This window comes from Convolutriloba macropyga, chromosome 9, assembly GCF_964194025.1.
Source record: "Convolutriloba macropyga chromosome 9, txConMacr16.3, whole genome shotgun sequence".
NCBI classification, from domain to species: Eukaryota; Metazoa; Xenacoelomorpha; order Acoela; family Convolutidae; genus Convolutriloba; species Convolutriloba macropyga.
Window position 1 is genome coordinate 12,685,916 of NC_134476.1, and position 13,529 is coordinate 12,699,444.

General features: G+C 34.4%; 1 protein-coding gene across 2 annotated transcripts in view; it reads right to left on the minus strand.

Moving 5' to 3' along the window:
• LOC142346046 (uncharacterized) overlaps positions 1-13,529 on the minus strand; it is a 163,054-nt gene that overhangs the window by 138,934 nt on the left and 10,591 nt on the right. For both annotated transcript variants that reach the window (XM_075398531.1, XM_075398532.1), the window contains exons 5-8: positions 13,371-13,476; positions 12,902-13,035; positions 12,323-12,452; positions 3,559-3,717 (exon numbers count right to left, since the gene is read on the minus strand). In XM_075398531.1, the coding sequence (XP_075254646.1) occupies positions 3,559-3,717; positions 12,323-12,452; positions 12,902-13,035; positions 13,371-13,476 (529 nt within the window). The remainder of the gene's footprint in view (positions 1-3,558; positions 3,718-12,322; positions 12,453-12,901; positions 13,036-13,370; positions 13,477-13,529) is intronic.

A 13,529-nucleotide genomic window follows, 5' to 3' on the forward strand; every position in this document is an offset into this window, starting at 1 on the left:
GTTTTTGGCTAGTTTTTTTCGTAACACACGTACCAAAAATCCATGTCCGATTGTTTTTCTGGTTGTATGAGCTCTTTCGATTGCAATAGTTTTCCCACCTTGCCATTTTTGGTAGTCCATGTCTCTCTATTTCTTGGTTATTTACTTAACTGTAATGACTCGCAGAATTTTCTGCGTGAAAGCTTGATTCTATTATATTTATGATTGGTTGTGCGATGTTCCACAGGAGCACGTTTTTGATTTCTAGGGGATTCCTTTCTAGTGTGGTTTTTCGGTTTGATCGGCTACGCTGCTTATGCTTTTTTTCGTACAGTGTCCGGCTCAATTGGCAGCCTAAGAGCATCACATTTTTCTCAGTATTTTGTTTGGTTCAGTTCCGGCTTTTGGCTGTAACCTGTGTCGAACGGTGATATCCAGAGGTTATGTTGGATTTTTTTTCTTACTGAGGCATGTTATGAATCAAGCTCAATCGGTAAAAATGGTTTAAATCGTAACTTGAATTCAGCACGTAATTTGCTATCTTTTCATACAACAGTGAAACTGAAAGTTTGCAGTCTAGACCACAACCGGTATCTAATTTTTTATTCTGAGTGCTCACTATTTCAGAATCATATGGACCCGGAGGCCATGGACCAATCGTGACAGAGTCTTAAGATAGTTTAATGAAACTGTTCTAACCCTTTTTGCCTTTTTGAGGGGGGGGGGGGGGGGGGGGAGGAACTTTATAATTAAATGGGTTTTTTTGTTCAGACAATTTTGGCCGATTGATATATTCCTCGTAGAGAGTTGAGACTGGTATCATTAGAAAGCTTGTCCAGCGTAGAATATGGAATTAAAAAGATTTTTTTTGAATTTTGTTTTTTAGGGAGTTATTTAAACTTTAAACTTCTGAGAAAAGTAGAGTGATTTCCGTCGTTTTTATTCACATTTTCCCGAAATTTAGACTAAAATCGCGTCAATTTTGATAGAAAATTTCCTATTTTTTTTAAAAAAAGTGTTGTTCAAATTTTTAAAGCAAACAATTTTTCGGACTACTTTTAATTAATTTTTTGTCAAAAAACTCTGGCTAAATATTTCAAAACTCAGAACTTCTCATCAAAAACAACACAAAATAAGCTTCTTTAGTCCACTTTGATAAATTTATCTGAAGTAAACACCCAAACACTTCCAACAAAGTCCCTGTAGACTCAAAATGGGGCTCATTTTTCTTCAATTATGAGTGTGCTCTGTAATTAAAATTTTGCAGTTTTTTGTTGATTTTAGTCGTTGATTATGAAAACGGAGAAATTTTCATTTTCTTTATTTAATCAACAAATTATTAATATCTATAACGTTCGAAAAAATAAGTGCTCCTAATGAACGATTGTAATCAGTTGGTCTTTTTTTACATAAAAAATAGTCGATCCAATTTACATTAATTAAAGAAGAGAACATTTCAAAGCAAAACTTAGTAGTGAGAGGTCTAATTGCTTCTTAAGCAGCTCCAAATTTATGCATCTAGTTTTATACTAGAAAACTTATAGTCGTTTTGACTTTTAAAAATAATCAAGTTTTAAAAAAATAATAGCTTATTGAAATTTGATTTTACTTTTTCCTTAACTTGATCAACTTGTAGCTAAGTGTCAGCAAAGAAAGAATGCTTCTTCTTTCAACTGATTTAAAGTTTATTCGTTTTGCCGTTTTATGCCTCAAGTTATGATTTTCTAGCCTTGACAATACTAAGCTTCACATTTTTTTTTAGGTAATTGCCCATTAATTGCGTTTTTCTGTTCTCGTTTTGTCACATCATCACATGATTGACAGTCCACATTTCAACATTTCTGGCGTTTAAAATACATCACAATTGAAAACATAAAATGCATGATAAAATGCTTGAAAGGCATAGATTATGATTTCAACGGCTTCGACGATAATTTCTCGAAGAATTTAACTGAAATTTTTTATTTTTTCTTTCACTGTTTTTACTTTGTCTTTTTAGTCGTATGAAATTTCCCGTGTAATGACAGGTTTCATGGGCTTTTCATGGAAAAATAGATGAGTCAATTGTCTGGTAGTAATAGATAGTTGAAAGCTTTGATGACTGAAGAAAACAATTGTTTTCCGAAATAGGAAAAACAGTTAACTTCGCAATTTTGTTCCTTTATTGTCTAATTATTACCAAGTCTCGATAATTACAGGCCAAATATGGCAAAATTGGTGTCAACGAAAAGTGTCAAAAGAGATTGTTGTCACAATTTCTAATATTTTTACAGAATTCATTGTGACTTTACTGGCTTCGATGTGAATTTTCACCAAAAATAAAAATAAATTAATTTTGGTTTTTGTCTTAACTGACGTTCTTTTTGTAGACGTAAGACGTATTTTGGGTCATTGCAGTTCTCAAGGGAATCCATTGGACTAATAAATGGCCTATTAATTTTTTTTATTTCGTAGTTAATGGCTTTCCGTATTACGGAAATAAATGTTTTTTCGAAAACAGGACTACTTAATTTTACCCTTTCTTTCGTTTTGTCTACTAGTTGTATAGTCTTATTATTGAAAGGTCACATACTACTTTATTGGTGTGTGAAGACGGTGCTAAGAAAGATATTTTGAAGGTCAAAAAATGGCTTTCCGGCTTCGAGAGCGTTTTCTGGCCACTTTTGAAATGATTTTTTTGTTTATTCTCTATTTGCTGTTCTTTTTTTAGCCGCATAAAAATTTGAATACCGACAGGTCTCGAAGCTTTTCTTTAGAAGCACTGGTAACTGTAAACCTATAAGATAATTTATTTGCTTTCTTATGTTTTCGTTACTTTGAAATAAACTGTTTTTTAAAAAAACTAAGTGTTTTCGTTGTTTGTTGTCTAACTAACATCATGCCTTATTATTGACTGGTTCCATACGTTTTCTGACAAACTACAAGTTACTTTTTCAGTTTAAGTTTTAACTGGCGCTTTTGTGACTTTGTTATTAAGTTTTGTTTTTTAAAAGGGACATAAACTTTCGATGTAATTGATGTTTGCTGTGTTTGTTTGATTTGATTGTTCGTTTTGACTGGTTTTCCTAATGTTGGCAAATCTCATCAATCTAATGCATTGAGTTTTTGCTTTGGAGGCTATCTTCTCGTTTATACACCAATTGTTTAAAAAAATACCTGAATTTTTGGGTTTTTCTATCTGTTCCTCATTTGGTAAACAATTATGTCAAATTTGTGGATGAGCGGGGTCGGAACCTTATGTGCAATCGCACATTAACGATCCTCCTTGTATATATTTAGAACCAGCTACTTCTGTGTAAAGGAATTCCTTAATGCCGTTTAAGTTGAATTTTTATTTACTTTTCTAACAAAATTACTCTGTATAGCGTTGTCAACTTTTGTATTAGTTTAAAAAATTGGATCTTTCCTGTTTGTGCCCCCAGTGAGTTATGCGCGCCCCAGTTACAGAGCACGTGCCGTTACATAGCAATTCATTATGTAAAAACATTTCACGTGCGTCTGAGGGGTGAAAATAATAAGCGCCCACTAAGCTGGGGGGGGGGGGCACAAACAGAAAGGATCCAAAAATTTTCTACCTACACATTTCGAAGGAGCTCTCTGTGTACCCGGGATGAACAAATATACTCTTGATAGCATATCTCTTCCCACTAAATTTCCCATCTGTCGGAATCGTGTCTGAGCCAGTAGCCGCGTAGAATATCCCAGGTGAGTACTGGTGCCCCTCAAAACAGTGGCCAGCTAAAAAGTTGAGAACAAAAATATAACCACGCTCAACGCACTATCGGCTTTCCGGTGGAATCTGATGGTAACCAAAGCCGGGATTTTTTGCCAATAATGGCCGCCAACAAGAATCGTGACATGAAAAGAAAAATTTTCGCTGATGCCATTCATTCCATCCATTCGCCAAAGAAATTGTTTTTCTAAATCTTTCGAGGAAAAATTGAACAAATTTGTTATTATGAATAAGTTATTTGTTATAATGAATGAGATCGGGGCGTTTAAAAGTTATTTTTATATTTAGAAAGAAAAAAAAATTGATGTTTTTTTAAAAAAATGATTCCAACTTAACAACAGAACATTAAATAAAGTCGATGTATGTATGATCTAAAACAGGAAATTATTGTTTCTTTAGCTTGTTACAGGTAAGTTGAACCAATTTGGTTACAAACTAAATTTACCTGTTCCAAAAAAGTAATTGCACTTAAACCTCAGAAAGAATTCTTCAGAGGTCTCTAAAGCATCAAACCTATTCCTTACAATCTTCCGTGAAATCGGGAAGGAATTGACACTTATGCAACTTCAAAAAATAGAAGGTTGTGTCAATTTCAACTCCTATCAATTCTCGGATCTATTCTGTTTCGGCCCCCCAGTGTTTTTTATGACCCCCAGTTACAAATTATATGTTGTTATATAGCACGTTACTATGTAAGGAAATAGCACGCGCGCCTGGGGGTCATAAAAGATTTATGCTCACTGAGCTGGGGGGGGGGGGGGGGACGAAACAGAATAGACCCCAATTCTCAGTGATTATACGCCGATCTCTAGAGCTACAAAATATTATAGGAGAAAAAAAATGGTCACTTTTTTAAGATGGATATTTTGTTTCATTTAAACTCTATAACATTCCCAAGTCATAGCGCCTTTAACTTTATATAATATACGGTTAATTTGTGGAATCGAGCGACAAAGGCCAAACAAAATTTGTATGACAACCAATTAGCGTATTTGTTCCGTTGGTGCCGTATCCAACACTGTAAAGCCGTTTTAAAAGTATTAAGATACGTTTTGTGGAATTAAAGAGTTAGAATGGACCAAATGGTCCCCTCTTTCTAACAGGCTCGCTGGCTTTAAATGAAAGAGTAATTTCAGAGACGGTCAAACGATTGCTTATAGACAATAAACGTTTCCAATGAACCTCTCGTTAGCTATGTGTATTCTTATTTGCTCCAACCTCAACAATTATTTGAAGGATCGGAGCATTACACAACCCATGGTTTTTTTTGTTAAGTCAATTTTGTCTGCCTGGGATTGTTTGCGGAGAGACACAATAGTGATAAAACTAATGATTCAAAAGAGCTTCAAAAACTTTCATTTTTTGGGGGGGGGAGATTGCGGCTAAAAATTTTAAAATCTTTCACAATTCTGATTTCTTCCGGGTTTTGTTTTTAGTTATTATTAACATATAAGAGAAAATGCGTCTCTCGAAGTTGCCAGACGTAAAATGTTTAAACACTTTAAAGTTGCCTTACGTTAAATTGAACCAAAATGAAATGTCAAAACAGACTGGCAGGTTGGAAAGGAGCAGCAATTCTTGGGGAAGAAAGTGCAGACGAAATACTCAATTTTTTGTTTGTTCGCAAAATATTCTAATTTTAATGATCTTGAGTAATAATCATTCAAAGCAAAAAAATCCTAGGTCCCACTTGCTCCTTATGGTGCTAATGAGTGCTTAATGACGTTGATTTTTCTTAAATCAAAGATTACGTTTTGAAAACCATATTTGCTGAAATCAGTGACAAAGTGAACTTTGTAGTCAAAACGTAAATAAATCGAAACAAGATTGGCTAAAACCTTGATGCGAATTGTGGTGACAGTAGAAATGTGTAAAGTGGTGACTGATCCCCCAAAATCAAAAGACTAAATTAGAGTCGGCCACAAAATCAAATGATTAGAAACAAAAAAGAGTCACCATTTTAAGCACTCTTTAAATGCGATAATTCCCGACAGAAATATCAGCGTTTGAGCGTGCCACAGTTTTTCGCACTCAATTATTTTCTTAATTTTTATACATGTGTGTGGAAAACAGCGACCACGCTGAGTATATATACTTCGTACGATGTGGTTTTAATTTTGTAATGACAGTGTTGAAGAAAAAATCTTTCAATTATTATATATGAATGAAAACAAAAATTACGCTTTTTTTGAAAGAGGTCTCGAAGAGAAAATGCGATGATAAAGAATAGCTGGCTCCTTAACTTTTATCTGCGAGGGTAGAGAAATTAATATCAAATTTTTTTTTGACTGGTATAAGTTTTCCAAAACTCAACCCGGTATTTTTAGCCACTATATTGTTCCAACCATCAACCAATCAACATTTTCATAATTGCTTTCTAATATTAGAAGTGACACAAGGCATTGTTGCTTTCATCTCAAAAACGTTCAAGGAACGTTGATTTAGTTTGAAGGGGACTAAAAGTATTAATTTTTGCCATTTTGGATTTTTTAATCCATCTTCGTTGGATATTAGGCATCAAAAGAACATAGGTGGCAGACCCTGGACTACAACTGAGATTCAGTCTTCAACGCCCTAGAATACAGATAATAACAAATACGAATTTTGTTTTACAAAGCAGCATATTCAAGCTATAGAACCTGAAAAAAAAGTTGTCCTTTCAGTTTGACCATAAAAATTTTCAAAAAGGATGGAATCTGAGATTAAATAACATTGGTGTACCCAAAGCAACCTTAAGTTTTGCGTTAAGTTTCATGGAGATAGTGAGGAAATTGTTTTATTATTTATGATAAATATTTATTTTGGCAGTTCGGGTAATATATCACCTCTATAAGAAGAAGAAGAAGAAGAAGAAGAAGAAGAAGAAGAAGAAGAAGAAGAATTTATTTCTTCGAGTTACCAATAACAAAAAAAAATCTGAGAAAGTAATATATGCAAAACAAATCAGGATTTTGCTAATAAGAAGACTCATAGGAACAGGCGACGAGCCGCTTTGGTCTGCTCTACAGCCTGCTCGGTGGGATTTACACTTAATGTTTTATTTAAAAAGAATCAGTGAAAGCAAGAAAGGTCTTTTTTAATTGTTAAACTTCTCAAATTATCAAAAATTTTGATTTTTTTGTAGTGACCAGGTCATTGTGCAGAGTCCTGTATGACCCAGACTATCACCACAAAGATCAGACTTAGGACAAACATTCTAAACTAAAAAAAAAGAAAAAAATTTTTCTTTTCTTTTTTTTTGTTCCCATTTAAGTCCAAAAATTTTTCAGAAAACAAAAAAAATTGCCGATTTCTCAAAAACAACGGAGTTTAAGAGCCTCATATTTGACCCATGGAAGACAACTCCAAAAAGCGTGTGTGTTAGCATCCATGGAAGCATCAATCAATTGGGATATTCCCTAATTTTTACATAAAAATGTGACTATTTCGTAATTATTGAGTAGATAACTTTTTTCAACTTTTCCCGAACCACTTATAATTTACTTTTGGAAAATTTGTCCTCATAAGCAGGAACAACATCGGCTTTCCTACGAAAATTGTCCAAAATGCATAGTAATAGAAAGCCGAAGGGTTAAGAAGAGATATGTGAGACTGTTTCGTTATTCTCATCGTTTTTTGTAAAGTGAAAAGGTTATTTAGAAAGCATTTGGAGTTCAGTGTGTTCATCGAGTGGAGCACAAACTTAAGCAGCTCATATATATGTAGCTCAAAAACAGCAAGCAATTTTGCAAAAAGATGTCTTGAGACGAGCCGCTTCGTTAACGGAAAAAATGAGTTTCAAAGTTTTCTTCTGCAAATTGTAGATAGGTTTAACACTCGATCATACAAAATTTTACTAGTTGTTTTTGCGGCAGGAAATACCGTAATTTAGAAACAATCCCACATTGTGCTCTGAGTCTTCTCACAACAGATTCCATATTATTACTAAAAGACAATTTACTAGCAATGAAAACACCAAGATACCAATAATAAGAAGTACCCGCATCAATGCAAGGATTTTCGAAAGGAAAGCTGCTTTTCCTACAAGAAGCACTTGCGTTTCTAGAAAACTGAACGGTTGTATTAACGCTTAATGCAGGCTTATTAGCATATAACCAATAATACAAATTGGTTAAACCTGACTGGATAACGTTACTATGACAACCTAAAGCGTCCAAGTTGGTATCGTCCGCAAAAAAAGACATCAAGTGACCAAAACACAAAAGGAAGATCATTAAATGGAATCAGAAAGAAAAGCGGGTCTAAAACAGAACCTTGTGGAACGCCAAATTTTACATGTATCTAGTTTGATGACACATTCATTGTTTCTACTATTTGAAAACGCAAGTTTAAATACGATTTAAATCAATGAAGCACAATTCTGCGGAAGCCATATTTATCTAACTTAACAAACAAAATTTTATTACCAATCGTATCGAAAGCTTTTCTCGAATCAAGAAGGAAGTTTTCAACACTTATAGTATCAGAAGCTTATCAAGATTTATAAATTAGGGATACTAAAGCGTGCGCAGTACTGAGTTTTGCTCTAAAACAAAAATTTTTACAAAAAATTTAGTTAAACTTTTCAAAACAGGTGTTAAGTCGATTAAACATAGCGCGTTCATAGACCTTGATTCCAACCATCAAAAAACATATTGGCCTGTGGTTTTTTTCAACTTATTTTGACCCTTTCTTGTTAAGAGGATACAATTTCGCATTTGTCAGTGCATCAGGAAACACACCCTCAAAAAAGATTTTTATTAAAAAAGAGATTCAAACAAAGGAACAATTGAAGGCATAGACGCTTTTACCAAAACCTTGCTAAATCCATCATTCCAACACCAAAACTTATTTTCTAAACCAAAAAATCACTCATTACTTCAGGTATTTATTACCAATCGTATCGTCGATTAAACCAATTCAGCCACAGCATTCAATCCCCAGATTCAAACCCAGATTCAATCACAGCAGTTTATTGACTGATCAACCGACGGAAAACTTAAAAGAAGTATATCAGGCAGGCCGCTTTTAACCTCCAAACCAATAATCTCAAAATAGTCATTGAATTTTTCCACAACATCATGAAGCGAAGGATTGTTTTTTTTCTTCACATGAAGATAGTTTTGGAGCAGGGTCTGAATTGGCATTTTTGCCTTCCAATTCAGTAAGTAACTTAAGTGCTTGTCTTGAATCCCCAATGCAATTTTCAAACCTGGTGAAAAAAATCTTTCTTGGATGTTTTAAGTTCTTTCTTTAGTTTACTGCGGAGGAAAAAAATTGTTGCAGGTTGCTATTAGTTTTCTTTTGTTTCCATTTTTGATGGAATTTATTTTTCTTAAACTCTAAATTTTTTATACGATTAGTTATCCATTTGGGAGTTTTGCAACAATTTCATATAACTCAATCACTGGCGCAAGTTTATTCAAAACAGCAAGAAAAACAGAGTGGAAGGATAGAAAGGCCTCTGATGAAAAATTTTCAGCAAGCGAGATTCTGATTAGTTCATGTCGTACTCTAAAATGATATTTAGCAAATTCCTCTACGTTTTTGAGGAAAGACGTATCACGAAACGATATTTTTCAGAAAGCGCTTTGAACTCGAAAGTACAAACAGTACTCAAAAACAGGAACAATACTAAGTAATGATCTGTGAAAGAATGGTGTTCCACTACATCGCATTTCATTTGATTACAGTTTTGAAATACAAAATGATCTAGGCAGGTGGATAAATCAGATGATACTCTAGTTGGAGCTTTCATAACAAATTCAAAACCAATGACTGTTAGGCAGTTTCTGAACTTTTCTACTATCGAACTCGAGGACAAGGTAACGATGTTGTAACCATCACATTCGATTACAGGTGTATTCTTATTATTGATATTTTTGAGGAATGATTCCAGTCACTATATGAAAAGTAGTTTGTTCGGTTTGTGCGCATTCTACAAAACAGTCAAAAAACCTTTGAAGCTGGAACTCAAGCTCTGCACAGACAGCCTCTTCTAATGGAGTTTCAGTAGATCTTACAATCGAAATAATTGATTCAACATGCAAAATAATACTGTTCCCTCGTGGAGAACGACTTTGAGTTAGTTGGTGGTCGAACCTCATTACAAAGTAGCAGGTATTAGAATCCACCTTTCTAAGCCACGTTTCAGTTAGACATAATATGTTTGATGGGGACTCAAGACAAAATACAAGTGCTTACAAATTATGTAAATCTTTTCTTTGTGATCGTAAGCTTAAGTTGAGAATTTTTAATTGTTTTAATTGGGTAGATTTCATTTGCTGCTGATGGCTTTGGAAAAGCACATTGCTTAGAATTGAAACAGGCCCACACATCGTTGAATTTGTACTGCAACACTATGCCACCCTCATACAGACCATAGATTTTCTTCACTTTCCTGTCGCCCTTGCAAATAAAAAAGATAGATCTCTCGTATCTACACATATTCAATTCTCTCGTCGCGTTTCGTCAAGTTTAAGAACTGTAGCCGTGGTTTTGTCAAATCCTCAACTATTTTGACATTTTTCAAATTCTCTGCAGATATTAAATACTTTTTTCTTCAGCATTACAATTTTTGCAGATCGTAAAGCAAAATGAACCTTTATTGGTGGAACGTTTCGGTTTGCTGAAGGTAGTCTGTGAGCAAATGATATATCGCACTTTTCCACTCCTGCACTCATAGCACCACTCAGTTCCAGTACTTTCTCCGATGTTTGATTGTAGTTTTCGAAGATAGGCTGGTCATCTGAATCTCTTCCTGTGATTTCTGGTAGTTCATTTATTTTAACGTTGTTTCTCCTATTGTAGCTCTCTAGCTCTTCTGCTTGGGATAACATCTTTAGTGCATCTCTTCCCTCGAGTAAGAAGTCCTGCTCTTTCACCGTCCACATTAGTTCGATCCTCTTTGACCTCTTTAATCGACTTCTTAATAAATTCTTTGATGGTCATATTCAGCTGATCTGTTATGTTGGCAGTTATTGTGGGTATGATGACGGCAAGTGAGCTCTCCTCAGTTTCCTTGATCTTGTTCACTAACTCTTAAGTCAACTCTTTTTCGTCTTGGGTGATTGGGCTTAGCATGTTGCACAATCTTTTGCTTTCAGTCTTTGATCTTCGTAAAGTAGGCGTTTGATCTTGGAACCTGAGAGTGGTAGCAAGTCCCTTCGCCCAACCTCCAGAGCGACACCCGTAAGTTCATCATCCATTTTCTTTCTCTGAAACTATATTTTCTTTCTCTAAAGCATGACAACAGTTGGAAAAACGGCAAGGAACCCGACGAAAACTATTCATTTGAGCTGTGCGGTTTGAGATGACGATTAGATAAGGAATCATCTGATGACGAATTGAAAGTAAAAGCTTAGATTAAACAATAAAGCTGCGATCAGCTTGCAGCTTCGCTGGTAATTTGGACAATGTCAAAATTGAGACTTTTTGTCGTTGGTTCTTCGAAAATACATTCAATTGCAATGTTTCAATCATTTCTCTAAAAGTTATCACTTTTTCGCATTCCATTTGTTATAAATGGTTATAAAGAAATTGGTTATTTTATAGGTTGGAGCACTTCTGTTAAGCACATTAGGTTTCAATCCCACTTGTTCTGTTTGTGATCATTATAATGGATCGCATTTGCTGAAAACCAAGCGATATTTGGTTGGAAACTATATACCAAAAACCGATTGCTTGCATCCGATGCGAACATCCCATAAGCAAAAGAACATCAATTCACGACTGTCATGATAAAGTTTTCTTTGTTCGTATCTGTTTCAGCAGTATTTGAAAATTTGTTCAGAAGTTTCAGAAAATTAATGTAATCATTTTCGTATTAACTAAAACGCGAACATTATAAACAATTTTCAAGTTTTGCGTCTTTTCCAAAAACATGAGCTAGCTTCGATCTCTGAATGTAAACGGCAATTTATTGCAATTTATTACGGTAATTTATTGCAAATCTATCCAATGATTTTTTTTAATGGAAATTCAAACTTCGAACCAAAATTTGATCCAAAGTATAACAAATTGAAACTGTTTAAATACGTTTACCTTGACAATTCACATTTCACTTCAATTGTTATCGCCAATCAACTAATAATCTCGGCAGTTTTATCGAGGTTGGTTATATCTCAATTTTTTTTGTCGAGAGAATGTATTATATATGCAGCATTTTGGATCGAGTATGATCAAGTTATTTAATCTCTGTTTAATTATTCTGTAAATACGCCCTTTATAAAAATTAGATATTTTTAACCCGTTGGTTATGAAATTATATTTACTTGTTTTGAAAAATGATACCTACGTATGCCCGTAACACATATTTTAGTATCATTATCTTTATATATTTGTGTCCTTATTCTGTATATATATATATATATATATATATATATATATATATATATATATATATATATATATATATATATACACACACAAATATATGTATATATATATATATATATATATATATATATATATATATTCTGTACTTATTCTATATATGTATTATATATATATATATATATATATATATATATATATATATATTCTAAGAGATTCTAAGTTACTTTTTGGGTTTGGGACTTCAACATTGAGAAACTACAATGGGTTTGGAGTAACTTGTCTTGATGAAGTTACCGGTAAGAAGCCAGAATTGGTTGAGAACAACAGCCCCACATTTGTGTTCCACTTTGGTTAATTCACACCTGTCCTCTGCAATCTCCACTGCACACACTTTGCTAGTAGGTCCAAAGGGGACACATCCAGACTATATCAACCCAGAGATAGAAAGACAACTAACCAAGTTTATATTCCATTTCAGTAACAAAAAGTAAAAAAAAGTGTCTCTCTTCTTCACCTCTATTTATTTAACCCTCTATCATTTCAACCCCGATTACTTCACCCCCGATTATTTAACCCCATCCCCCCATTATATCACCCCCGATTATTAATTCACTCCCGATTCCACCTTCGATTACTTCACCCCCCGATATAATGCTGTTTCAGCCGATTTTTCAATTTCGAAATCTGGAAAACATCGGTTTTATCATCAAAAAACAGACCACACCATATCATTTTTCCAATTTTGAACAAAAGAAAGGCAACTTTAAGAAAGTAATTTTTTCAAAGAGGACATTTGGGGGTACAAACGGAGAAGATCCAGATCCTCAATGCAAATTTTCAAGTTAAAACTGTTGTTGGTTTCTGTTGTCTTTCCTGGCAAGCTCCGATGGAAGCAAAGAAGGGCCATTTGTCTCCTGAGGTCACTTCTACACCCCCAATCACCCTCTCACTTACAGACATGTTCAAATAAGACTTTCCACTATCAAACGACAAACCATCAGAATTATCTGAAACGAAATTGGGGCATCTTGTTGACTATTTTTAGCAATATTTTTGACAATTGTATAGTTTGGCAGTCACATCATTTATTTGTTGAAACTTGTTTAACATTCAATTCAGAAATAGAAATTTTTCGGGTCTTTCCCATTATAGCCACCCCCCCCCCCCCCGAGCATAGTGGCCATTTAACATATAGCCCTTCCCCCCATCATGGTAATTATACCATACTGGGGGTCAAATTTTGTGTGTGTGTGTGTGTGGGGGGGGGGGGAATAATGGGAAATACGCAATCTTTCTGTTAGAGTTTTAAAAGGTATGCAACTTGACAAAATGGCAGACTTACTTCTCTTCAATGGTTGTTCCCTCCCCCAATTACCCTCCATACTTCGCTTCCTTGCTTCACGATATGACGTGGGTCGCATAGTGTTGTAAGCGGGACAGCCACATACCTGTTAACAATTGACCAAAACACAGTTTAAATGTTTACCAGGGTTGAGGTCTC